This window comes from Athalia rosae, chromosome 4 (assembly GCF_917208135.1).
Source record: "Athalia rosae chromosome 4, iyAthRosa1.1, whole genome shotgun sequence".
Taxonomy (NCBI): Eukaryota; Metazoa; Arthropoda; class Insecta; order Hymenoptera; family Athaliidae; genus Athalia; species Athalia rosae.
Genome location: NC_064029.1, coordinates 2,180,531 through 2,206,808, shown reverse-complemented (window position 1 = coordinate 2,206,808; position 26,278 = coordinate 2,180,531). Strand labels below are relative to the sequence as shown.

Here is a 26,278-nt window from a genome sequence, read left to right as displayed (position 1 = left end):
CCTTCGGTGAAACTTATCACCGATTTACACGTGAATTGCAGTGATTTTAAAATCTACGATTAAACAATTATTGAACTGCTGGGCGCCTCGATTCCAAGTGATTCTATGAGGTTCGTTCTGGTCTGTAAATTTCCAATTGCTCGACGCGAAATGGAGACGCAAATATTCAATTGATACAATACGATCATTGACTTTTATATGACAATTGATTGTAGCCCATGAGAGTACGGTTTATAAATCGAATGAAATAATTGATTATATAGTACAAGGAGATATATCAGCGGCAACAAAATATCGGAGAACTCTATTCAGTGCAACAGCTGCAACATACTCCATAAATGTAAATAACACCACGTGCATTTAAGTTTTTTCTTTTCTTTTTTCGTCGTCGTGTACGCGTAAAAGTACAGCTGAACTTACGTATAACGCGTCCAGCGATAAAAGAAATTCAGTTATAAATCAGTGAGAATTTTAGTAACATTACATTATCAATATATGGCGAGTAAGGAAGTCATGGGGTCATTTTAGGGTCAAAAGCCACCGATGAAGATAAGCCGATTTCCCGTTGACGCATCGCAACGTTCTTTCGAAGATATTCGATCCATTTATACCATCGAGTTTAGTGGTCATCGACTATCGAATAAAGAAGACACAACTATCATCCGGTTTGCACCAGAGCTACGCTGCAAATTGTAATAACTGCTTCTCTTCTTCGGAACGTCTCCAGTTGCCCACGCTGACCTCCTCGTGTCGAGTAAAAATATTAGTGGCCATCATTCGTCAAAGAAACACACTAGGAAAACGATATTAGGTATATTTTCATTATAAAAAAACGAATAATAATAATAATGACAATAATAATAATTATAATAATAATAATAATAATAATAAACTTCCGCAATAAACGACAATAATTGATCCTCGTGAGTTTTCGGGGGTATGAATTAGACGGTCGACCGCTTCGTAAATTGAGTCAAATTATGATAATTGTTTTTTGAAAAATGCAACGATAAGAGGGCTAAGTTACATTCAAAATATATAAGTATAATACCGCGTGTGGTCAGTAGAGAAGTGCGCGGTTTTATCAATGAAACTCTAGAGTCATTAATAATACTTTACTCCAAAATGAAATACGCGAAACGAAAATCGCAAATGTCACGATGTTAGGCGTTGTCATTTTCCCCTTGCAAAATATTTAGCAGCGGATCGTCATACATCTCTGTATCTCTGATCTAAAAACGAGTAATTAGCATTGCGTGCATGACGCAACCCATTCGAGGCCATCTCATCCTTTGTAAGAACATTCGAACCGAGATCATCACAACGAATGAAAAAAGACCGCTCCTATCGTCCTTGTTCCTGATCAATTTTGATTCTTTGGCTCCTGCTGAACAACACGAAACCGATATACGTATCCCTCCCCGATCGATGTTAGAGCGTCACTTCCGGTTAGCTGGGAGGACGAAAACTATCGAAGGGCGCGAAACTGGTCGAAGCTGTGGTAAAATAAAAAATTCGACGCCGCACGCGTTGAAAATTCGATATTCGTACCCTCGAGGGTGTCGCGAATAGGTCCGGCTAAGTTGTCGAGTTTTTAGTTATGAGAATGGTATATAATATTGGCAAAAGTTGACAACTCGTGGTACCCGGGGAGGCGACGTACCACTCTTGCTGGTTTGTCGACGTCGTTCGCCGGGAGGGACAGCTGAGGACAACCGAGGAACCCCCTCCCATGACGTCGACGGTCCGTCCCCTCCTCGCTCGGTGCCCTCTCGGTCAGACTTGCTCGTAGCCGGCGATAACGCCGAGCTCGGCTAATAATTATTCGTGTTTATTCGTAGTAGGACAGACTGAGGAGTAACTTTATATTAAACGAAGTGAAGGAGGCTAGGAAGGATACCCGGCGTAACGTGAATATCCTAAGAGAGAACACATTTGTGCAGATTCGCGGAGGATCTTGTCATACGGAATCGAAACGGAGAGGATTTATTCGCGAAGGGAATAAAATGGTTCGATCGGGAAGGCCGTTGGCCATCACCGTCACCCTGGTCTACCTCTTGGCGCTCTTCGGTGAGTATTGGAGTGTGCTCTCCCACCTCCGTTCATCTTTTCCCATTGATTCCTTGGAGACGGTATCTGGGGGGGGGGGGGGGGGGGGGGGGGGGGGGGGCCCGTCGTAACTCGCGGGAGGAGGAATCAGCCTCCCAACGGGAAATGGGAGGGGACGGGGGACCCTCGACGAGCCCGTCCAACCGACCCAACGGCGATTCCTCCTCCTTCCAGACTCGATTCCTCTTCGTCGCGGTCTCAGCTGACGGTTTATTCGACTTCAGTCAACCAATTTCTACCGGTTAAACCGCAGCTGATCGGACCATCTCCCGTCACAGTTAACGACAAATTCGTCATTCTTATTCTCGTATATTTGTACAACGGAAGTTTATCATTTTCGTCGTATTTTCCGACACTGAAATAAGGATGTTTTCCTTCTGTCGTAGGTTCCTACTGCCGGATGGCTCCAGGTAAATATGAAATACAACCACATTCACGGTGACCGAGGCAGCGGCCTAAGGGATGGTCGGAAAACCGCGGGTCTAGTTAATCCTACGGGATCTTGCGGTTGATTTGATTTAGGGAATTAGAATAGAAATCTCCACTTAACGACCCCAATAACGACCCTTCTCAAACGAGGTCTAGACGCCGGACTTTTACGCTCACGTGTACATAATATCCTAATCGCATTATCCGCGGGGCTATACGTCCTGCACGTATATATGTATATAATATACGTAGACGAAATTCGGAACGGAACTTGCGTCCCAAGAAACGATCAAATTACCTCATTTCTTCGACGAGTGTACGAACGGTAAATCGACCGCTGACTCGCTCGTATTTGCATTCAATGTTTCGAAAATATCTAATCACGCGCGTTGTACGGTCAAATTTCTTGCCACCTTTCCTCCCGCGCGTCGAACTCTCCTCGACGCGAAAACTTCCATTCAAAAATACACCGTACGCGGTCACCGATATTCCGTTACGCGGTCGTGAGATTTTTTTTCGTTTCCAAGGCTGGTACGGCGAACGCGAACAGAGATAACACGTGTTTACCGATAAATGGAAAACGAAATATAATGAACAGGAAACGGTATAAAGCGGCACCGTGCAGTTGTTACTGGCTGCGACAGCAATAAAGCATTACAGTTGTCAAGCCGAACGAAGATTGGCCGGAATTCCTGTTACGAAAGCCGACCCCGACTTTGGACAATGGAGCGTACGTTACACGATGCAAGACATGCAACTTGAAACAGCATCCACAACCGTCGTGTTTTCACTTATCCCTGATGCATTGACGCAAACGTGTCGTATATAGATACGTATGTTTGAAGTAAAATTACTCATCGCGAAACAAACAATACGTACGTACGTACACAACGCACGTATAATCTCTTTATCTCCGCAACGGTTGTGAACTTTAATCGCATTGTGATATTTCGCATTGCAATAATACGATGACGTTAATAATATAATTGAGACGTTGCGTTTGCGGTTGTAATATTTTGAAAAAAAATCGACTCTTTATTTTCGAAACGTGAGAAATTTCTGCATCGGGTTATTCGAACGGCAAGAAATCGACGATCACGTTATCGAACCGTTTAGATTCGAACGTGACGCGAACGAAGATCAAATTGCAATTGACCGTTGGCGAGCGATCGATCGAGTGAATTGTCATTCGAACTTTACGACGCTGTAAAAAGTGAGTCCGATTTACGGAGAGGCACGAGTGGAGAGTCTGAGAGTGAAAGAAAAAAAAAAAAAAGCAGTACTCGGATAACGTGGAATCGGGTTCGCCGTACAGGAATTCCGATCGGTACACACCGTGTACAAACTTGGCCGTATCGATCTCCGTTAAAGGGACGCGTGTTACGCAAAAACGAGGCGTACAAAGGCGTGACGCGGATCGAACGAACGTGTCAAACATCGCGACAAGTTCAACGATAGGAAAATGTAGAGATCGCGATCGAGGTGAAAAATTGCCACAGTTTTCAGAGATCGAAAGTACCGGCGATCAACGGTGAAGAAACGAAAAACGCAATAACTCGCGCGTTACGAACGCGATCTCGGGTATAGGAGACACGCACGAGTATTACGCATACATATAATGTTCACGCTCGTGTGACGTATTAATATATCCATGGGTGGACCCCGACCTAACACAAACGGGTTTGATTGTGTCCAGTGGGAACGTTGTCGTCGTTGTACGAAACCGGTGTGGGTACGCGTTCGTTCGCTCGCCCAACACGCGTGTAACGTAAGTTTTACGTGGTGGCCGTTCTCGACGATTCACACGCGATGGCCAGTCGGCTCGCGACTCTTGGCCGGTCAAACCGTACGGTTTATACGAAGCTTCTTCCTAACGAAAGCAAAAGTTACCGGCGTCAATAAACGCGAGGTGTTTATCCGGCCTTGAATTTTTTTCGAACGTTGCAAAAGTTCTTCGCCCGACTGGGATAACGCTTTGGAATTCAATAGCGCAGTTCGCGCGTATGTGGCGATCGAAGAAGTAGCGCGTGTCAAATTTATTTATCGTCTCGATTCAATGGCGACTGGACGTTGCGGTGCGGCAGTTTTACTTTTGACCATTTTAGCCGTAGCTGGTGCGGCCAGAGGATGGACGCTGGGCAGCGGATTGAAGTACAAATTGACCACGACCCTTTTATTCAAAGAAGCGGGCCCTCCGAGGGCCGGTGGTGACGTCGGTTTTCAACTGACCGGGGAATTGGCCGTCACAGCGGTGTGGAAGGACCCTAACGACGCCGGCACCCTATTGCTCAAGGTCGAGGTAAGGCGACCCAAATTATTGTCCAGGTATAACAGGAGCACGTGGTACCGGTGAAACCGGTAAGACGGGCTGCACTTCCATATCACAATTTTACGTTTTCTACAAAATTCATCGCTCGACGACAATTTCTCTCTCCGTTGATTATTTTTTTTTTTACGATTCGAACCAGAGTCGCCGGTCATTTGTCAGGATGGATTAGCCGCTTCCTGTTTTGCATAGTTTTGACGAACTCGGCTGACGAAGCGCGTGACGTATCAGCTGCTTTTATTTTTAGCACGAATTTTTTCAAATTTGCATCAAATTTTGTGAATCCTGTTCGGACATCCACACTTTATCCCACACGCGTCTCCGCGTTACTCGTTGTTTTCACTTCGTCGTCCGAAGTATTGCGAGCATTACGAGTATCTACGTTCAAGGATTATTACCGTGAAAAATTTTTTTTTACATAAAACGTAAGCGATAACTGTTATAATTGTGCGAAAACCGAAAGCGAGTAATCGTCGAGTTATTTATTTTCACTTCAACGATTAGCTTATTGTTCCCGTATCCGTCGGCGTATGACGATAGTCTAACGGGACATTTTCATGCGTCACGAAAGATACGATTCAGCATTGAAATCACGTACGGAATAATAATTACTTCGAACACAACGACAAACCGTATACCTACGTATATATCACGGATGGCAACAAGCTGACGGATGCATTTCGGTTCGAACGTACCTTGTAAAATAGCGACATTCGCACGTGCGTCGCTCCCCGGAGACTCGATAACCCTTGAACTGCGGTTGAATTCTTTTTATAACTTCGAGATAGTCGGGAGCAATTTCAGAGCCACAATCGTGCGAAGTTGACGGAGAGAACTTTCGTACGTTGAATATAGAATCAAACGTTGTTTCTCTTCGTTAAATTTTTACGTCCTCGTAATCGAATTGCACGTTAACACCTCCGATAGCGCACCCGTGTACACACGTGCCGGCGGTAAAAATCGCAATTTATTGTCAATGAAAAATGTATAATTACACACGGTTAAAAACAGAGGAATTATTTTGCGGATGATTAAAAATTCCATTCTTTCTTTTCCCCCCCCCCCTGTAAATTTTCTCGAATTACTCGAGGTCACTCCCAATTTGTATCGATCGACCTCGGCGGCGTCGCGAGAGCAAATATTAACGTAGAAACTCGATACCCTTTCAGCTACTATCGCCCCAGCTATGGATAAAGTCTCGAAAAGCCCCGGAACCCGAAGGTTTCATCGAGCATTCGTCACGTTTGGACGATATCTCGTCGAAGCCGGCCCTCGTACTCTGGCAGAAGGGCGAACTGAGCACCCTTTATCTGGATCCATCGGACGACCCGTCTACCGCAAATTTGAAACGCGGTCTGGTCAGTCTTTTTCAATACCGAACAATGGACGGTGATTATCACGAACGCGACGCATCGGGGCTCTGCAACGTCACCTACGTGTCGGACGGTCCCCACAGTTTTGCGAAGGTGAAGAAATTTTGCGAAAACAACTCGTTGCCCCCTAAGAAGCAACATTCCAGTCCGGTATTCGGCGTGAACGTCGACAGTCTTCGGAGAGCGGACTACGAACTGATCTCCGGTCTTTTGCCGAAAAGTGTAATCAACGAGGAGAGACACGAGATGAGTCTCACCGCTAAACCGGAAGCCAGCACGGCGGTGAATTCTCAACAGATCCTGGAACTGATTCCCGGGAAACTGGACGCCGCGCCGGTAGCCGCGGATACCGTCGGGGAAGCCGTCGTTCTTTTGGAACCCGGTTTCAGAGAAGCCTCGATAAGTCTTCAAGCAGAAACTCCCAGCTGTCCGGACGCCGGCTGCGCCACGGTGCGTGAAAAATTATTTTTACAATTATCTCAAATTTTTTACCCCCTTCCAAAAAATCTAGGAGACTGACGTTGCTCGATTTTTTGTTCACCTCAGCTCGACCAACTTCTGGAGCAGAATCGCGCGGCTCTGGAGGATTCGGCCCTTGGCACGGCGAAATCCGCGCTGGCCTTCCTCAAACTTTTACCTCTAGTCAGAGAGGCCTCGCTCGAGGATCTCGCAAAGTTATTGAAAAGTCCACGTTACGGGGAAATACGTTCGCAACTCTACGACGTCGTTGGATCGGCGGCTACGCCGACGACGCACAAGGCGGCTATGAAGTCCTTGAGGCAGGACGAAAATGGCGACGACACGGAGAGGTACCTGTGGGCGTTATCTATGGCGCCTGTACCGCATCCGGACGTCGCGAAGGACGTCCTCAAACGTTCCGAAGAAACGCAGGCGAACGAGAGACTCGCCGAAACTTTCGCCCTGACGGCGGCCGCCCTCGCTAGACAACTGGGTTCCTCGGCGGTGGTTAAAAACGCCCGAGTCAGTTTGGAGACCGGGCTGGAGACCTGTTCGGGGGAGGAATGTAAATTGCGCTTTCTCAGAGCGCTGAGAAACCTGCGAAGCAAAGCCGCGATACCGAAGCTATTGGAGTACGCGGTGAACGGAACCAAGGCAACGAGCGTTGCCGCGTGGCGGGCCCTCGGTAATTTACGACGCGATCATCTCACGAGGGAAGTCAGAACGGCGGCGAAGAAGATTTTCTTCCAAATCGGAGGACCCAAAAGAGACAGCAGCGCGAGAACCCTCGCCCTGGACATAATACTCGAAACCAAACCGAGCACGGAAGAACTTCAGCATCTCGTCGAATACCTCGCCCATCCGGATCCGGCGTACGAGGTGCGTAGGTACCTCAGCCAGCGTTTGGATCAGTTGGCGGAAAAGGACGAGATCTTCGCGAGCAATTTGAAGGCAGCCGCGAGGGCTGTGGCGAAGAAAATCAACAACTACCACGTCGCCGCTCAGAAGGGATTGAGCACGGCGTTCACCAGATCGTTCCTCCAATCCCCCGGTAGCAACGGATCTCTGGTAACCATCCAAGAAGTGCACTCCGGGCTCCTGAAGAGGGGCATTGTGGACGTCGTATTGGAGACCGGTCCGTATTCCGAGCAGCTATTCTCTCTGGGATTGTTCGCCGGCGGTCTGGGCAGTTTCGTCTCGTCGTCGGACAACGACGTTGGCGATTCACCGGCGGAGGACGAAGTAGCCACCGCGGGGATGGAAATCGCTCTGTTGGGCGTAGGAGTTCGTCCCTTCGTATTTTTCTCCGGGCAAGGGGAACTCATGGGTCACGTTTGGTCCGGTACAGCGTCCACGAGGACGTCGGCCTTCCAGACGCTCGCAGCCCTCCATCACCACAAGGAATCGATTCCTTTGTCCTCCGGTTTCATTGCCGAGATCGACGCCGAGGGGGCGGTCAGTTTCGATCTCGCCGGTCAGGTGCAGCTGAGTCTTTGGTCGAGGAACGCTCAGTCCCTCGTGGAAATGGGGGCCGGGGTCGCGGTTCACGGGGCCTCCAGGGTCCTCTCGAACTTTGTCCGGAGCACGGCGGAGTTCACGCTCACCACCGAGCCGAAACTGGAACTTTCTACCGACCTTGATTTTTCGGGTCCTATATCGCTTTGCATGAGACTCACGCAGCCCCAATCCACCGCCAGGCATCACGTCTACAAGATCGAAAGGATACCGGGCAGTAGGCATAAGTTGAGGAAAACAAGGAGATCGCGGGTATCGACGCCGGCAAAGTCTTATCTCCTTAATAGAAAAAATAGTGAAATGTGCTCCAAAGTGTTCGCCTAAATGACTGATATCAGGTGAATCGTAACACGAAGATCGGGATATGAACGATCGCAGTGTTTGGTTTTTTTTTTTCGTATTTTCAAACTGTTGGAAAAAATTGAGACGACGTCGATGTAATGTTATATTGTAATATTGTATAAAGTCAATAGCGATCGGTCGGGGCGAGGATTTGAGAGAAAATCGGTATCTAGATCGGATATATTTTATAATAATAATTATTATTATTATATTATTATACGCGAGTACGTACGATTTTGGTGAAACGTATCTTCGTTGTATTTTTGTACCATATATAACTTATGATTAATTATGTTAATTAATTACGAACATTTTCGTTTTCGTTGTTATTTTTTTCTCTTTTTTCGAACTCTTCGTCTCGTTTTACATGTGATTATGTTTTTCAATTTATCCGGATAATATAGGTACGTATGTACAAATATCCATAATTTTCCTGAACATTTCAGCCTTGCTTGCCACGATCATTTCACTGCACAAAATCATCCCCCTATCTGCAGCCACATTCTTCGACCACCATGTCCTCGTATCCGTACTGGTAGGTGAGGGTCCCAGTCGCGTCCATGTAAAGGAGACTGGTCGCACTCAATCTCGTGGGTACGCAACAGGCCCTGCCTACAGGTTTGCTGTTCGAATTAACATTCGGGTTTCCCCCGTTCCCGTTATTAACGTTCACGTTGGGATTCGCATCTTCGGCAGCCTGAAGAGCGGTGTAAACAAGAGTCTGGACGATGGCGTGTTTCGTCGGACTCAGATGATCGCTCAATGGATAAAAACATTTTCCAACGCACTGAAAGGCGTCGTAGCCCTTCGGCGCCACGACCCACTCGTCGTACGATATCGTTGAAAAGTCAACGTAGAGCGACCGTTTTCTACAAGCATTTCGACGGCGTCGTCGACCGCCGTCGTTTTTCCACTGGCCGGTAACTTCCCCCTGTTCTTCCTCGACGATTGACCGCGTTTTTCGTTTTTTAGGCTTGCTGTAGCTGAGCAGCAGGATCGGCCCCTCGCCCCTGTGACGACCTTCGATTCGACCCCGTACCCTCAGACGCACGACGTCGCCGATCCGACCCAAAACCGCACCCGTCACGTTGAAGCCTCGCCAGGCGTCGTCCCGTCTCGGTCTCTGGACTTCGTTTTTCACGGGGTGGGAAACGTCGACCGGATGAACCCGGAGGATCATCCCTGCGGCTCCGAGGAGCTCAGCCGTCTCGAAAATTTCTCCGGGTCGCGTTATCGGTATGGAAAATTCGAGGATTCTTCCAGCGTAGTTCGAAAGTGGGCGCGATACGTGAACCGGTTGAAGGGCGCGTACAATGTCGGCGTCGGGACGATGGTGATAGAGTCTTAGCATGTATTTGGAAATCGGTTTTCGATTCGGCGATTTCACGACGTTCTTCATTCCGTGTTTAGCGCGGATGGTTCTGTTGACGAATCGCTGGGAAATTTTCAACGAAGACCCGGTGTGCAGGGACAAACCGACCTCGAATGACGCTCTCGCCAAAACGGCGGTGGACGACCACGAAAACGGTGCGGTATTTCTCCATAGGTAACACGTTCCGAATAACAGGAGGGCGAACATCGGCCAATATTGTGCCGACGTCCACATCTCCCTCGGATGCGCGGCGAATTTTTTTTTTCAATCAATTTTCGGGACGACCGACGCGGAGTTACCGTTTGGAAAATTCTCGGGAACGGAGAGCTTCTCTCCGGTCGATAGAGAAATTTGTTTTTCCCTACGAACAACAAGCGCAGCACGTTGCCTGCGGCCTTTCGATTTTCAACTGAACTCTCGGAACCCCGATGAGGAGAAATAAGAAGAAGATGACGACGATGGGCTCAAGGGAGTCCCCAAATACCCGCCAATCCATGGCTGGTGCCCGTTCAAAATTGCCGCTACGGTTTCTCGCCGCTTATCAAACGCAGACCTCCACTTGACCGAACGTCTACCCTGCAGATCGAATATAGGAGGACCGCGTGGAAGCGCAAGAGATGCCGGGCTTATCGCGAAAGCTCGCGGCACGATATTCAAGTTGGAACGGTTCACTCGTCGCGCCACGCTGGTGCGGTACGGCGATTTCCACCCCCTCCCTCCGTCGCCCCTCCGTCCCCCGGGATGGGGTGCGCGGGGGTGCGCGGGGGTGGTGCGAGTAACACCGACGGTGAGGATCGATTTGTTACGGTGACGTCATGCCGCAACCGTTACCCTCGAGGAGAGCTCGAAAGGTAGGTAGGTCGCCTCGTCGTGTACACGTTGGGTAGTCGAGCCGAGGGCCGAGGTGAGCGACGTTCCGAAGTACGCGACGACGACGACGACGACGACGACGATATTGTTGAGAGAAAAAAAAAAAAAACACCCCGTGTCATGCCACCGCCTTGACTAAAAATTTAAAAGGGGGAGAGCTCGAGGCGCCCCGGAACACCTGCGATTCGTTTGTGATTCGTGATACCGCCGATACAACGTGAGTAATATACAAGGATAAATCGCACGTCGCACGACAACCCCCACGGATCATAGGAGATACGACCGTCGGTCCGATCAGCGGTGCAGCTTTCTTTCTCTATACGTCGTGTAACGTCGCTTCTGGATTTAGAGCGCAGCACTAAGGAAGAGGGGGGGAAAAACCGAGGAAGCTGTGCTGCACCAGAAAGTGAGTACGTCTACCTCAAAACAGACACGTCATCCCACATCTCTAGGGTTTCTTCTCGACTTTGTTTTCCCCCCTTTTTTTTTTTTTTTCTTTTTCCTCTCTCGTAAATATTATTCTCCGAAACCTTCCCCCTCCTCTCGACGTTCCGACGTACCACCCCATCTTTTCGAATTACCCGCCTCGCGTGAATTTCAAAGATTTTTCTAAACAAATATCTTCATCTATTTCTCACCAACGTGCACGACGACGTCTGATTCGTTTTTCTTCTCTTTCATTCTCTCGTTGTTTACGCGAGGGTCACATTTTCCAAGCTCACGATACGCTGCACCGTTAATTCGCAAGGCTTCATATAATTTCCGGATCATCTCGTCGTCGAGGTTTACCGACACGTGATTAAGATCTCAGAACCTCCGCATGTACATCAATATTTGCTACAACGAGATAATCCACTTCTGGCTTCTTCCCCACCGCGAAATTCCACTGTTTCAACCCTTAGCCCATTTTCCTTTTTTTTTTTTTTTTTTTTTTTTTTTCTTTCGTTACCACGAATACGTGACATATTTGTTCCTTTGAACTTTCTCTGTACGTATACAGGTTCTTACAGACGCGTTCATTGCACACGTGCATTTTAAATACCTAGAAAAAAAAACATATTCGAAATTCGCGTGTCCAGTCCTCCGCGGAAGGGTTGGGGGCGAAAGAAGAAGGCAGGAAAAAAAGGGAAATTAAAACCTCAAGTTGTTTTCGTATACGATGGTCAGGACAATCGATACGGCTGTACAGTATAATTGATCCTTTTTCGTCCTGTCGCGTTACCTGAGCACAGCTTTTTTAATATTTAACCCACGCGTTTCCGCCGGTCCGTAATGAAACTATTTTTGAACGAAAAAAAAAAAAAAAAAAATTGTTATCAACTCAAGGATCATTTCCACAAAGTATTAGCCATACATCCTACTTTTCCGTTGCAAGTATAACGCGCGCTATCGACCTTACGCTTACACGAAAATGATAAAGACCCGATCTAAATATAGCTTACGATACTTTATCGTTCGCGTATCCATAACTTCGCGGCGGTTCGGAATGTACACGTCCAATGTGTGCTCAGTGTCGAACGTGTGCTGAGGTAAATGAGGTAAATTCGTCAGGCGTTCCGGGTACAACAAACGACAACTCCGCGCCAACTTCGCTCAAGGGTTGATGAAAAATTTCGATGTAAAAAAGCCAACGGAAAAAAAAAGAAAATAACGCGATCGAGAAGTACGAAGCGGAACGGTGCAGGCGGCGAATTAATTTTCATCAATTTACAAGTTTGCTCAGCTTGAAGTTGCATTCGCAAACGGTGATGACCGAACCTCGAAAATTATTGATCCGATCGCTTAGACCGTCGTCGGTGGACGGATAAATTGATTTCAACGGTATGGGAATAAAATGAATTGAAAAAAAAAAAAAAAAACAAATAAAAAGGAACGGTTTGCTTTTCCAGCGTGAAATGTGTTGATCGTGGACGCCGCGATCGGGAACGTGATCGAAACTCCAAAGTTCCCCAATTAAAATATCCCCGTAAAAAGTGGCGGCGGGTGACGATGTGCGATGACCTCAAATCAGACCTTGAAAATACAGTGTTACAGTATCAGCTGGAGGAGTATCTTCCCTACGTAGGGGGTGCGGCGGGTGCTCTCGTCCTTACCGGGGTCGCCGCGTACTTTGCGTCGCGTCCGACACCGCAGAGGCCACTCGTCCCGTTGGATGCTCAGGCGAAAGTCCTTCCGGTAAGTAGTCGAGGGAATTTCCGAGGGCGTCCGTTAAGAAAAAAAAAACGACGGAAAAACAAATCCGCGAAATTCCACGCGGACGCGTGTCGCAGTGCGGAAAATTGTTCGCGTAGCTTGGAACAAGAGTAGCGAAATACTCGGGTGACCCACGTGGTGCGACGTGGACGGACGTTGAGGTCGAATTCTTTCGACGTACCCCGAACGCCGATCGGTCTTGAAGCCGCTGCCGTTTTCCATCCCCTAAAATGTCGATATTTACGCGCGTCGCGTTGGCGTCGGGACGCTTCTTCTCGCCCGAGCTCGGTCCCCCCTCCCCCCCCACGCTCGGAGTAAACGGCCTCTAAACAAGTCGAGAGTGTACCAATTTAACGGTCGAGGTCAGCTGCAACAAGATCGCCGAAGAAATGAGCAGACCGTAAAATAGTGCGATTATTCGTGCCAGGGTCGCGATGAAGAAGCGAAGCAAAATAATCGCTTAATTAGTCGTTTCTCGAGTGGATAATAATAATAATTCCATTCCCTCGTCCAAGTTTGGTCGTTCGAAGGGGTGTCTCTCTCCCGATCGTTCTCTTTGGAATTTCGACGACCCGCGGGAATCCGCCGCGCCACGTCGGATCGGCGAAGATCGTCGGCGACTCCGAGCTCCCACTAATTGTAAGTTTTCAAGTTCTGAGTTGAGGTCCGCGCGGATAGCTTCCGACGGGGGATACTGTTTACCGCGGACGCTGGCCGTCTTCCAATTAAAGTTCAGCGTCGCCAGAGCCCCTCAACATATCCGAGCCTATATTTAAATGGCCGAGAGTACGAGACGCGAGCGGATGGTCTTTTCGAGGGGACGGATAGAAGGACGAATGAGACGCGTACCGCGTGACAGAGCTTCTGAAAAACTTAACGAGAAGAGAGGCGGAGACGGAGGAGCGGAAGAGGGAGGGCAAAAAATATATCTTCGCGCGAAGCAACCCCGTTCTTTGGCGAGGCGAGATCAGTATCGGTTGCGGTGTCGCGAAGGTGTCGTTAACGTCGTTTTGTGACTCGAATTCCCGAGTGATCGTCATCATCGTCCGCCGCTGCCGCCGCTGCGATAAGGTTCGATTCGAGCCCTCAAGGGCAGTTCGAGTGCCTCGTTGCGGATCACCTGAACAGACGAAATGATACGAAGTCCGATAGATCTGAACGAACAGTCGGAGATACTCAAGGTTATACACCAAAAACGAACTGTCAACCTTCGATCGTTCCTACGTCTCGAATTTATCACCCTCCTCGATCGAGAGGAAGTAAAATAATTCTGTAAAATACGATTGCGCGATGCTCGCGGTGGACAGGTGATGTGTCGTTGCGTCACGCGGTATACGATGCTAATCCTTGGCGTTATTTTCCTCGTCCGATTACTTCCGGTCCAACGGGTCGAAAAGTCTTACGTCGCACCGATCGGAATCCGTACTTGAAATATTTTCAAGCGCGGATCTCACCTCGTCGGATGTATTTTAAAAATTGATAAACGTGCCGCCGAGGAGAGAGAGAGAACAGTGAGGATAAACGAAAGTGCGATGAATGAAAATCATGCAGGGGGGAGGGGGGTGAGGGATTCGTTGGACGTTGCGCTATAGGTTTTTGAGACCGAAAAAGTACTCGAAACTCGAGGGCTTTCGTCGTTATCTAATCGGAACGTGGAAATTGTAGGTCTGTTTTTCGGAGGCCCGCGAGTGAATTGCTTCACGCTATATTTAGTGTATCATCTTTCGCGTTATATACCGATGGTTACGTAATTATATTTTTCAAATTATACATCTGCCAAAATATACATGTGTTGTCCTCGTCGGTTTCAGGGTGCCGAACTTATAAGGGTGTCAAAATTTTACAAGGAAGGAAAGGAAGGGAAATTCGTCAGCTACATTCACGAGGATACCAGAACGCTTTACGATGCTTTTCGAAGGGGCGCCAAAGAGTCTAGTAAGTCTCGATGACGTCCGAGGATCTTCCATCCGTCGAAATATAATTTATCCGTCCGGGGACGAACCGCGGAGGCCTTTGATCTGCGCCGTATTTCAACGCTCGTCAAATAAATCGAAGCTTTCGATGCGTCAAAAACCGTTTCGCGGCAACGAAACCCGTTGACAGTTATATACGTTTGCGTGGTGCGATCAAATATGGCGGAAGTACAGCTCACGTGGTCGGGGTAGTGGCTATTTTCGAGATGGAATATTGTCAAACAAAATACTCTACATCAAACGGAATTATCATCGAGCCAAACGAAATGAAATTATTCGTCTCAACGTCGGACATTGTACGCGATTCCTCCGATGCGAACCGCGGCCTCGATTTTCGATCAAAACTTGTACAACGGACGTATTACGTATTCGTTACGTCATGAGACAATTGTCGGAAAGGGTATAAAACTTGACGGCGTGCGGCCTGGCAAGTTTCATTGAAATTACTCATTTCCGAATAATACGGTGTCTCGTAACGGACGAGAGACAGGTGCCACGATGACGAAATTCTCCGCGACGACTCGAAAATATCGTTCAATAAATAGATCTCACTTTTACGATTAGACGAAACCCGCGGCAAAATTTAACGCACGCTTCGTTACTCATTGTTTGACAGCCGACGTCGCTCGGTCGTTTTTACGGTAAAAATCTGATCACCGAAAGCTTCGTTACGGTCGAACGGTATCGAAGTTTGTTCCCCGACTTGAAAAAAAAGCTGAGAGAAAATTGTAGAAAAAAAAAAAGTAAGATCGGAGCTTTCGGAAGATTGTAGAATGTCAAGGGCGCGAGGGGCGTCGGAGCCGTCGAGGCGTCGCGACGCACCAGGTGCACCTTGTGTTCCGTATATTTTCATACGGAGATATTGCCAAGTTCGCATTATGTTTTGACAGACAATGGTCCGTGCCTTGGATGGCGGGAGGGTAGGAACAAACCTTATCAATGGATTCACTACAACGAGACGTTGTTGAGAGCCAGAAATCTCGGCTCCGGTTTGATATCCTGCGGTCTGATACCCGGTCCTCAGACGCTAATAGGTCTCTACAGTCAGAATTGCCCCGAATGGGTTCTCACGGAACAAGCATGCTACAATTATTCTCTGGTTGTCGTTCCCCTCTACGACACCCTCGGTCCGGACGCGTGTGCCTACATAATAAACCAGGCTGAAATAAGCCTAGTCGTATGCGAGGACGACAAAAAGTGCAACTTACTATTGGACAAAGCTCCCAGATGTCTGAGAAAATTGGTCGTCATGAAGGAGATAAGGCCGGCCACCAATCAACGCGCCAAGAATCGCGGGGTTGAACTTTTGAAGTTCGACGACGTCGAGCGTCTAGGTTCTCAGAAGGATCATCCGGAAGTTCCGCCACGTCCCATGGATCTCTGTACGATATGCTATACCTCTGGGACGACCGGAAATCCAAAAGGCGTTATGCTGACCCATCAAAACGTTGTCGCCGGTGTTTGCGCCGTTATACTTCAGTTCGGCGATCACAAACCGACGGCTAATGACGTAATGATCAGTTTTCTACCCCTCGCGCACATGCTGGAACGATGCTGCGAAAATGGAATGTACATGGTGGGCGGTGCTGTCGGTTTTTACGGCGGAGACATCAAATATCTGTCGGAAGATATGAAAGCTCTTAAGCCTACCGTCATGCCCGCTGTTCCAAGGTTACTGAATCGGATCTACGACAAGGTGAGTTTCAAAGTTGAAAGAAATCTGAGAGAGAAAAAAACGCGTTCGGCTGTACGGAATCGGCCCACTCGTGATCTGCAGCACAAAAACAAAAATATATCGTTACAATTTTTATTTATTTTAATTTACTAGCAAGGCACGCACGCACCGTATATCGTTTCATTCGTCGTTTGGATCTTTTGGACTCGTAATTCTTTCTTCAATTTCACACCGTTATATTTTACACGTGTTGAGAGTTTTTTTTCGTCGATCTACGGATTTTTCCCATCGAGATATCTCAATCAATGATTACTCGATCGACTGCACGAGTAGATGATTTTAGATTTCAGATTTGGATTTCCATCCATGCATGGGTCGAAATATTCGAATTTCTCAATTCACCAGCAAACCCGAGCTTTGCTGGAGTCAGGTAGCCAGCAGCGTAGCGCTTTGTTGCGAGTCGTCACCTTCAGGGCTGAGCAGAGGTGACGCCCCACAACAAACCGCGCGCCCCTGGCTACGCTGACTCCAGATAAGCTCGGGTTTGCTGGTGAATTGAGAAATTCGAATACTTCGACCCATCATGTCTTAATTTTTCTGCTCCCAACAGCAAATAATTGCTATTTACTCGATCCATTGCATGAGTAGATGATTTTGCCTTCCAGATTTGGATTTCTGAGCCGATTATTTGTCAGATTACCCTTAAAAAGCCGAAAAAAAAAATCGATTTTTGAGCCAAAAGTAAAGTAGTTGAAAAATTGATTGTATTACACTTTTCTGACGTATTTTGACCTCAGGAATCCAAATCTGGAAGAAAAATTGATCTATCTCTAAAATTGACCGAGTTATCGCCAATATTCAGCTTTTTCGGGTCAAAAATAAAAAATTGATTTTTTAGTCTATCTTAATGTAATTTGAGCTCAGGAATCCGAATCCGAAAGAAAAATTGATCTATCTGCAAAAATGACCGAGTTATTCCCATTTTTTCGCGGTTTTTCGCAATTTTTGGCATAAATTTGAGGATATCTCGAAGGGAAAAAATCGTAGCTCAATTTGACCAACGGATTCGTGTTCCTGGGGTCAAAATACATAAGAAAAGTGCCATACGATCAATTTTAAAAAATAAAAATTTTTGGTCAAAATTTGAAAAAATCGTAAGGGGTACCCCTTGGAAAAATCTCAAATTTTGGCCAAAAATTTTTATTTTTTAAAATTGATCAAGTGACACTTTTTTAATGTATTTTGACCTCAGGAATACGAATCCGTTGGTCAAATTGAGCTACGATTTTTTCCCATCGAGATATCTTCATTTTTCTGCTCCAAAGAGCGAAAAATCGACGATAACTCGATCAATTTCATAGATAGATCATTTTGACTTCCAGATTCGGGTTCCTGGGGTCAAAATACACAAGAATAGCATATAAAAAAAAATATTTTTTTTTGGTCCAAAATCGACAAAATTCCAAGGGAATTTTCCCTTTGGATTTTTTCAATTTTTGAGCCAAACATGAAGTACCTATTACAAAAATCGATTGCAGGGCACTTTTCTCATGTAATTTGACCTCAGGAACACGAATCCGTTGGTTAAATTGAGCCACGATTTTTTCCTATCGAGATATCTCAATTTTTCTGCTCCAAAAAGTAAAAAATTAGCGATAAATCGATCAATTTTACAGATAGATTCCGCAAAATTCCTCATACGTGACCACAAAAGTGTGTGGATTTCGAGATTCGAGTGGACAACAACTTTATAAACTACTATTTTATTTTTTTTCAAATATTTTGACTACTTTATGACAACCTATAGAAGTTTGCCGTATCACCGCTGTTTTTAACGTCAAGACGAAACGATTCACGATCACCACGTGAAAAATGATCATCGATTCGTTTAACGACCCACCCCCGTCCCCCTCGACCCGGTATCTCTTCTACACGAGGTCTTGTCGAATGTAAAAGATAGTTTAGCCAGCCTTCCGCACCTGCCGGGGTGTTTGTTTGTCGAATTATAAATTTCAATTTGAAACAGTTTCGACGGATTTACGTGTTTTTCAATCATCAGGTAACCGCGGAACTCCACGGCTCATTTTTGAAACGAATGTTATTCAGCATGGGACTGAGAGCGAAAGAGGGAGAAGTTAAGAAAAGTATAGTACGAAACAACAGTTTCTGGGACAAAATCGTTTTCAAAAAGATACAAGACAGTATGGGAGGAAGACTCAGATTGATCATGGTTGGATCTGCACCCCTGTCAGGAAACGTTCTCACATTCGCACGATGCGTTCTCGGCTGTCTCATCGTCGAGGGTTACGGACAAACGGAATGCTGTGCACCCATCACTTTAACGGTCCAGGTTCGTTGGAATTATTCTTATCGCATAGCACGCTTATTTTTCGGTCAATGACCAACAAGACGACGAAAATTTCACGAACCATCGCGTGTGGTTTCCTGTGAAATTTTTATCGTTAATATAATTTTACCGTGCGGCTAGGCACGCCGTAAAAAGAAAACGAATATGGAGCCCCCCCCCCCTCATCCAGTGTCTGTTGTACTTGGACCGATTAACATGTGGCCAGAGTAAACATATAAGTGAATAATTTAGCCAATTCATCTCTCCACCCCGATGAGAGTCATCATTATTTTTATCGCTGGCACATTTCCGTTTGCCTCACGTCCACCTGCAGCGTGTCCGCATTCCGGTCGGTCAATTTTTCAACGGCGAAAAGTAAACTAATTCCCAACTAACGATAAGTTAATGTCACACGTCAATTTCGCAGTGAGTTTATAAGCTCACAATTGTTTCCCAGTATATTTATACAATCCGGCGGCTAGATCGCTGCTAGTTTTCAGGGAAGATTTACGAGAATGAAAGCGTTTGTTTCAAGCGTACAACACTCGAGTCCCTTCTCTTCTGTTTGAAGCTCGATCTTTTCCGATCAATAAACATGCACGACGGTCGTTAGAATTGTACACAGGATCGATTGAGGATGATTCGGTTTGTCTATCGTGTAATTAAGTTTTAATCGATTCCTAGAATTTTTCACGACCTACGGAAATTGAATTATTTGGCGAGAGGTAACGCCTGATGGTACGCCAATTCATCAATTTTCCAGAATTCCTATTTGCTCGTCTATCGGCACCATAGATTTTGGCACCCTCCCTGATCGCTAATAGCTTCTGATTTAGTTGTAACGCTTGATTTAACTGAGAATTTCTTAGCTTATAGTTAGTCACACTTAGTCACCCACGTTCAATTGCACGAGGTATATAATAGATGAATCGTCCGCCGCTTTTAAACTGTTATAACCCGGAAGGTTCTATTTTCAATCTATACCGCCGTGAGCCGCATTATATCCCTATCGGATCCGCACAAAATATCGGCGAAAAATGAGGGGAAAAAAAATAAAATAATAAAACTACAAATCAAAACGAAAGGACTGTCCGCGTATATTCCAACACCTGAAACACGTGCGGATTAAATAGATCGTTTCTCCAACGAACACACGTATGTCGCATTCTATTTTTGATTCCATCATGTTATAACTAGACAAAATTTATAATGATAAAGCACAACTTTCAGGGTTGAATTTATGTCGCATTGGAAAATAAAAGTGAGCCAACAACCATCGGATGAATATACCTAATAATCCTATTTGAAAAATAGTATATACCTTATTATTTCTCCAAAATTTTCCATCGCGTTCGGTCATTTTGACTTGATATATTTGTTTGTTGTACGAGCAGCTGCAGAGGCACTACGTTGTTGTACAGATTTGTAATTATCATACTATATACATGTGTTTATAAGACTAAAGATAACTATTGTAAAACAAAAAGGTATAGATATCACATAATCGCAGCAAGATCTTGTGACCATTAGTTGTCGCTACAACTTGTAACAATAGCTATTATAAGCGGATCCAACGTGCAAATTTAATGTTGTGAATTTAATTTACTCTCTCTAAGGGTGACCACGTGCCAGAACACGTGGGACCGCCGGTGGCCTGCTGTTGCGTAAAACTCGTTGACGTTCCCGAAATGGAATATTTTGCCGTTAGCAACCAGGGGGAAGTTTGCGTAAAAGGTACAAATGTGTTCGCCGGGTACTTCAAGGATCCGGAAAAAACGGCGGAGGTCATCGACGAACAAGGGTGGCATCACACGGGGGATATCGGCATGTGGTTACCAGTGAGTTGTCTCCGATGAATTTTCATCGATTGATTTTCATTCATTGTTCTACTTTGTTATTGATTCATCACGATTATCTTTGCAGAACGGGACGCTGAAAATAATCGACCGTAAAAAACATATCTTCAAATTATCGCAAGGCGAGTACATTGTTCCTGAGAAAATTGAAAATATATATATTCGAAGTCAATATGTGCACCAAGTTTTCGTCCATGGTGAGTCGTTGAAATCCTGTGTCGTCGCGATCGTTATACCGGATGTGGATGTCGTCAAATGTTGGGCGTCTGAGAACAGAATTCCTGGTACGTTGAGCGTATTATGCGCTAATCCTGAAGTTAAGAGGCTCATCTTGGACGACATGATAGCGTGGGGAAAAGAAGGCGGCCTTAAATCCTTCGAACAGGTTCGTCCCGAAATAATTTTGCTCGGGCATCCTTGCGATTTATGCCAATTGAATCGATGCGAATTGATTCTTTACTTTTTATTCTTATTTTTATTTGTCCGCAATGGATCGTATCAAAGTTGATGCATCGTAGGATCGTCAGAATTGGTTTTTGCATCGTTTTTTACTCCGACATTTCAGGTGAAGGACATCTACCTCCATCCAGATCCATTCTCGGTACAAAATGGCCTTTTAACGCCGACGTTGAAGACGAAACGACCGCAGCTCAAGGCGTATTTCAAACCTCAATTAGAAGATCTTTACCAGCACTTAGGTTGACCGGGTCGCAGACCAGGAACGGATCATTAATTAATAATACAACCACCTCACTCCAAAACGATGAACGCCTTTTAGACCAAGAAGCTATCGACACTTGATATACATTTATTACATCATTTTCACCATTACATAGTCTTGAAAGAGGAACACTGAATAAGCTATTAAGATAATGATAATATTATAAATAATAAAACAGGTTATTGTTAAATGCGTCTCGTTCCCTTTCCCATTTGCATTGTACAATAATACGGGACTGAATTCGTCTTGATCATAAATATCCACATAAGTTCGATACTTTTTCTCGATGACTCATTGTCAGGTTTCAAGCAGATTTTTTATAACTGGCAGAAGTTTGACGAATGCTTGATCCGAAATAAAGTATAACGAGAAAAAGACCAACCGGTATAAAATTCGCTTTGATTTATTGCCGGCGTAAATCCATTACGAACGCATCACGATCGTTGGGCGATTAATTAATTCCAGAAATTGGGTAAAAAGTTTGTTAATGTCAAACCATTCGTACGGCGAATCGATTTTGTTCTACAACTAAAATTAGGAATTTCTATTCGGGGAACCGCGTTTACGGTATCTGCAATTCTCGCGATACATTTGCTCGGAAATGTTTAAACAGGATGACGCCCTGTTCTATCAACGTTGAATCTAAATCTCGTTACCGATTGATAGACGTTTTATTTGCTGCTTTAACTACTCACGTATATAGTGACTGTTTGTACGATTCTAAATGCATCGCGAAGACGTTGACCGAATTACAAAATATAACGCACACCGTTGCGAATGTAAAGAAGTATGGGAGCAGTGCGAGAGAAAAGCTATTAGTCGCATTAGTTTTTCATAACTTACTTCAACCCCAACTTGTTAATTTTTTATTAATTTTAACAATTATATTCTCCTTGAGGAGCTTCGTTATACATCAATTCTACGTTGTATTATACGTTTACAATAATTAATTCTATATATTTAAATATTTATTCGTACTAGCCTAAACGATTTAAACTTTGGCAATGATCCAAGATGAAAATACATAAAACTGCATCCCCTTGTCATATTAAATGAAATGTATAAAGTCGTTACGTGCAACAATTGATATACGACGTGGTATAAATAAATAAAAATATGGCATAAATGCGTTACAGTGCTTCTGTGAGTTCGTCCGCAGGAATCAGACATAATTCTATACGGGTCGTGGTGCAACGGGTGTTGTAGAAATATCATTGAACGTGCGCTACCTCATTAATTTCGGCAAGCAATGGGATGGCCTGCTGCCGTACGGAATCGAACTGACGCTCCCTATTTGATAAAGAAATGCAATCCCATATGTATTTCAATTGTCGGTCGTTTCGACGAGCACTAAATATTAATTTCCAAATCCCATATGTCGGGAGCTGCTCAAGATGACGTCACGAAATCAATCGATTAAAATGTGACCGTGAAAAACGAAGAAAGCTATTCTTGCACGTCGCGTGTATCCTATGCATGTGTATTTTCAGCTGTAGCGATTATTATTTATTTGGATAGTTCATATCCGGAATTCTATATTTATATCGGCGGACAAGTAATCGAATAATTTTCAGTAGCAGTCCTCGAACTCTGTTTGTCTTTGATTGATTAACCCTTAGATTTGAAGCTATAATATATCACGAAACAAGCTGCTATTATGAGTACAAGGGCCACCATTGCCAGGGCTATCCTCTGCTGAAGTGCCCGGAATATCATCCCCGATAGTAACCGAGAGCCTCGCCCCAGTTCTGCATCGGTTTCTCGTAACTGAAAATGTATAAATGTTTAAATTATAAATTAAAGGAAGTTTGTCGCATGGGAGATCGTAATCGAGGGAAAAAATGAATACCAACCCTTCCTCGGGTTCTTTGTATTGTTTCTCTCTGATCATGCAGATCCTTCAAAACTTGAGAGCCTATTTCCTCCGTTTCTAAAATCATGCGGTAACCGTTTTGAATATTTCTTCCTGTCCTTTCCACTCTGTCGGAATTATCTAATAATCTCCTCCTTTGATCTATCGTAATACTGGTATCCCAAGATTCGTCCAATCCCTCTTCATTTCCATCATCTTTTGACCTTTTTGCTGACTGAAATTCCTGAGTTAATCTTTTCAGCTCTGCTCTGTGACTTTCTACACGACCTCGGAGACGGTCACGAGCGGTGCCGCTCATTCCGCGTACCTCCAACTCCATTTGTTCGAGCTGAAACCGAAAAATAAAAATCAAAAACGAATAGGTAATCAACGTTTCAACCTAGCATTGATTTATAATTCGTTCAAAATTGGATTTATTTTCTCACCAGTTCTTGAGCCTCTTCAACTTGCCGGTCAACATCTTGAATGAGCCCTCTTTTTTCACCTGCGAATGACGTATACGTATCGATTATTGTTATTAAGAATGCCACCAGATAGCAGCTGACTGTCACGTCACAATAATATTGATATTAAGTATTGAAGAATTAACAGACTTTAATTATTCAAAGGTGTAGGATACGAAGATACTTACTGCCATTCACTATTGCAATTCGGCTTATTTTTGCGGTGATATCAGCTGTCAGAACGGCGTATTGTTGCTCGTAGTTATCGACTAGCGTCGCCATTTCAGCAATAGTTCAAATACTCGACATGACCGATCGCGATGGCGTTCCGTAGTTTAAGAATCGATTCTAGTGAAAAACGTCGCTTCCTTTTCCGGCAAGGTCCGACAAAGGTTTGTCCGTATTTCATAAATATTTTCAATATCCACATTTGTTTTAATAATCCTGTGGCTATATGCGAGACCGTTGATCTTTGAATACTTTGAGATATTTAATGATGCATTTTTCTTCCATATGCGCCGCCTTATTGACCAAATTATGTTTTATTTTACAGAACCAAAATGGTGCAGCGACTCCAGTATCGACGACGGCTGTCGTATAACACGAAAAGTAACAGGAGACGCGTGTAAGTATTTTTATTCATTCAATATTCACTCCTCAGAATGCTTCTTCAAATGTGCAACCTGTATAGCATGCATACTTGTGTCTATTTTCCTCGCTGTCTCTTCATTCCGACTTTCTCCATACGGAGAGGTTATGTTTTGATTAATCCCTGCTCAATTGTTCGGTGAGATATGCACGTGTCCACGACAGTTGTTCTGTTTCAATCAGAATGTGTCACCGAATACTTTCTGGTAAGACCAAAATCATAGTTTTCCACCAAAATGCATTTATAATCCAACTACAGGATTATGGATTGTGAAACTTGAGTGCATCGCATTGTATCCAATGTTGATAACGTAGGTACAACTAATCCTTATCCATCTTTACTCCAGATAACAATTGTTAGCATTTTCGTAACATTAGGATAAATTTGCTCTGTATTTTAACCAACTTCTTCATTTCCATATTGTATAAATTTGTGGCCTATCATGCTTAGTCAGTCCTTTGGAGCGTTCGGTGATTTATTATTCCTATTAACAGCGTCCGTACTCCTGGTGGTAAACTCGTTTACCAGTACCTCAAGAAACCCAAGAAGATCCCCAGATGTGGACAGTGCAAAGATAAGCTCAGAGGTATCCAGCCTGCAAGGCCCATGGAGCGTTCTCGTATGTGCAGACGCAAGAAGACCGTAAAGCGGGTCTACGGCGGTGTCCTTTGCCACAAATGTGTCAAAGAAAGGTACGTGACCAAAGCTTGTAATCATTTTAGACTTCCTAGGTACTTGTATTTTGAATGTTTGGTCGAAGTTGCATTCGACATTATGATCTGGATTACTTCTCTCTGATTAGAGAAAAGGTCTAGGAGCTTCTATTGCTCCGCAATCGTTTCGAGGGGCAGCAGACTTGATACTGAGTCGGTCACAGAATTTTTTTGGCAAATGAAAGTTTCAATCTATTCAGTAATCGTTTCAACGCTGCTGATACTACGTACGTTTCCTTTAATGGATTCAAATTGTTCCAGGATCGTTCGTGCGTTCTTGATTGAAGAACAAAAGATCGTCGTCAAGGTAATCAAAGCGCAGCAGGCTTCCAGTAAGCCCAAGAAGGCCGATAAGTAACCTGTTCAACTTTTATTCAACGAAAAATAAAACCAAAAAAAATCTGACAATCAGGCTTACTACTTTTTTCACCCGTATACAATACACACGTATTTCATTCAGATCGCATGTTTCAACGCAGTTTGTAGTTACTAAAAGAGAGGTAATAATGAACGTGCGCGGTAAGAGGGAGATACGATCTCGACACCTGTCACGAAATATTGTCGCATGCGGGTGTTCGTTTTTCCATTAAAAACACGCTACCCTCTCTCTAAAAATTTACATACATATCGCCCAAATGGTCCCCCTCATTTCGCACGGATCTTGATTGCTCAATTTCACTTAAAAAATATATACGGTGGTCTAGTTTTCAGCCGTACTGCCAGAACAAGATTAAGTAAAAGAAGTTACTTCGTTACAATCACTTGGTACAAATTGAGAAGTTTATGAAATTGTTATTCCTAGCCATGAGTACCTAACGGACCAGGGGCGAATTCTTGATGCCGAAATTTATTGCCATCGCATTTGCCCTCTACCACGTGTCAATTTGTTGTTCTTGGAGGCAACCATGTTGAATTAATTCTTTCGACGCTCCGGTACCAAAAAGTATGCTCCATGAGTTGTGGACCGGAGACATCAGACGAAGCACCGCTGAATGTAGACAGCAGACCGAACACATACATACTAGGTACCGTGCTTATAC

General features: G+C 44.9%; 5 protein-coding genes across 9 annotated transcripts; 3 read left to right on the top strand and 2 right to left on the bottom strand.

Annotated features, from left to right (window-relative positions):
• The first annotated feature begins 204 nt into the window (after positions 1–204).
• On the top strand, positions 205–8,862 carry LOC105690332 (microsomal triacylglycerol transfer protein). Of its 2 annotated transcripts, none has more exons than XM_012408051.3 (6): positions 205–811; positions 1,944–2,070; positions 2,496–2,519; positions 4,644–4,837; positions 6,034–6,687; positions 6,784–8,862. In XM_012408051.3, exons 2-6 carry the CDS (start codon positions 2,007–2,009, stop codon positions 8,533–8,535), a joined length of 2,688 nt encoding a protein of 895 aa, XP_012263474.2. In that variant the 5' UTR covers positions 205–811; positions 1,944–2,006; the 3' UTR covers positions 8,536–8,862. The 2 variants fall into 2 exon arrangements, with proteins under 2 accessions (XP_012263474.2, XP_012263476.2); XM_012408053.3 differs by having other exon boundaries at positions 1,842–2,070.
• A 160-nt stretch (positions 8,863–9,022) lies between these two features.
• Positions 9,023–10,362, bottom strand: LOC105684264 (growth/differentiation factor 5-like). The gene has a single exon (XM_012397491.4). The coding sequence runs from the start codon at positions 10,157–10,159 to the stop codon at positions 9,041–9,043; it is 1,119 nt and encodes a 372-aa protein (XP_012252914.3). The 5' UTR covers positions 10,160–10,362; the 3' UTR covers positions 9,023–9,040.
• Positions 10,363–10,784: 422 nt separating this feature from the next.
• Positions 10,785–21,750, top strand: LOC105684255 (long-chain-fatty-acid--CoA ligase 5). 4 transcript variants are annotated; one of them, XM_012397472.3, is made up of 8 exons: positions 10,785–11,201; positions 12,822–12,970; positions 14,800–14,923; positions 15,852–16,657; positions 18,696–18,986; positions 20,600–20,821; positions 20,907–21,224; positions 21,405–21,750. In XM_012397472.3, coding segments are annotated over exons 1-8 (2,049 nt in total). In that variant the 5' UTR covers positions 10,785–11,200; the 3' UTR covers positions 21,543–21,750. The 4 variants fall into 4 exon arrangements, with proteins under 4 accessions (XP_012252895.2, XP_048509454.1, XP_048509453.1 ...); XM_048653497.1 differs by having other exon boundaries at positions 10,785–11,205; XM_048653496.1 differs by lacking the exon at positions 10,785–11,201 and having other exon boundaries at positions 12,690–12,970.
• A 653-nt stretch (positions 21,751–22,403) lies between these two features.
• On the bottom strand, positions 22,404–24,249 carry LOC105684256 (vesicle transport through interaction with t-SNAREs homolog 1A). Its single transcript, XM_012397476.3, has 4 exons — positions 24,065–24,249; positions 23,859–23,917; positions 23,414–23,761; positions 22,404–23,327 (listed from the first exon to the last, which is right to left on the bottom strand). Exons 1-4 carry the CDS (start codon positions 24,156–24,158, stop codon positions 23,169–23,171), a joined length of 660 nt encoding a protein of 219 aa, XP_012252899.1. The 5' UTR covers positions 24,159–24,249; the 3' UTR covers positions 22,404–23,168.
• On the top strand, positions 24,184–25,646 carry LOC105684220 (60S ribosomal protein L34-like). The gene is made up of 4 exons (XM_012397406.3): positions 24,184–24,268; positions 24,430–24,501; positions 25,020–25,217; positions 25,500–25,646. Exons 2-4 carry the CDS (start codon positions 24,437–24,439, stop codon positions 25,594–25,596), a joined length of 360 nt encoding a protein of 119 aa, XP_012252829.1. The 5' UTR covers positions 24,184–24,268; positions 24,430–24,436; the 3' UTR covers positions 25,597–25,646.
• The last annotated feature ends 632 nt before the right edge of the window (positions 25,647–26,278 follow it).

Coding starts and splice junctions, on each gene's coding strand:
- LOC105690332 (XM_012408051.3), top strand. CDS start 2,007: ATGGTTCGATCGGGAAGGCCGTTGGCCATCACCGTCACCCTGGTCTAC. Junction 4,838..6,033: donor CCCTATTGCTCAAGGTCGAG/GTAAGGCGACCC, acceptor ATACCCTTTCAG/CTACTATCGCCCCAGCTATG. Junction 6,688..6,783: donor CGGACGCCGGCTGCGCCACG/GTGCGTGAAAAA, acceptor TGTTCACCTCAG/CTCGACCAACTTCTGGAGCA.
- LOC105684264 (XM_012397491.4), bottom strand. CDS start 10,159: ATGTGGACGTCGGCACAATATTGGCCGATGTTCGCCCTCCTGTTATTC.
- LOC105684255 (XM_048653496.1), top strand. CDS start 12,785: ATGTGCGATGACCTCAAATCAGACCTTGAAAATACAGTGTTACAGTAT. Junction 12,971..14,799: donor CTCAGGCGAAAGTCCTTCCG/GTAAGTAGTCGA, acceptor CGTCGGTTTCAG/GGTGCCGAACTTATAAGGGT. Junction 16,658..18,695: donor TGAATCGGATCTACGACAAG/GTGAGTTTCAAA, acceptor TTCAATCATCAG/GTAACCGCGGAACTCCACGG.
- LOC105684256 (XM_012397476.3), bottom strand. CDS start 24,158: ATGGCGACGCTAGTCGATAACTACGAGCAACAATACGCCGTTCTGACA. Junction 23,918..24,064: donor AATTGCAATAGTGAATGGCA/GTAAGTATCTTC, acceptor CGTCATTCGCAG/GTGAAAAAAGAGGGCTCATT. Junction 23,762..23,858: donor TTGAAGAGGCTCAAGAACTG/GTGAGAAAATAA, acceptor TTTCGGTTTCAG/CTCGAACAAATGGAGTTGGA.
- LOC105684220 (XM_012397406.3), top strand. CDS start 24,437: ATGGTGCAGCGACTCCAGTATCGACGACGGCTGTCGTATAACACGAAA. Junction 24,502..25,019: donor AAAAGTAACAGGAGACGCGT/GTAAGTATTTTT, acceptor TCCTATTAACAG/CGTCCGTACTCCTGGTGGTA. Junction 25,218..25,499: donor CACAAATGTGTCAAAGAAAG/GTACGTGACCAA, acceptor AAATTGTTCCAG/GATCGTTCGTGCGTTCTTGA.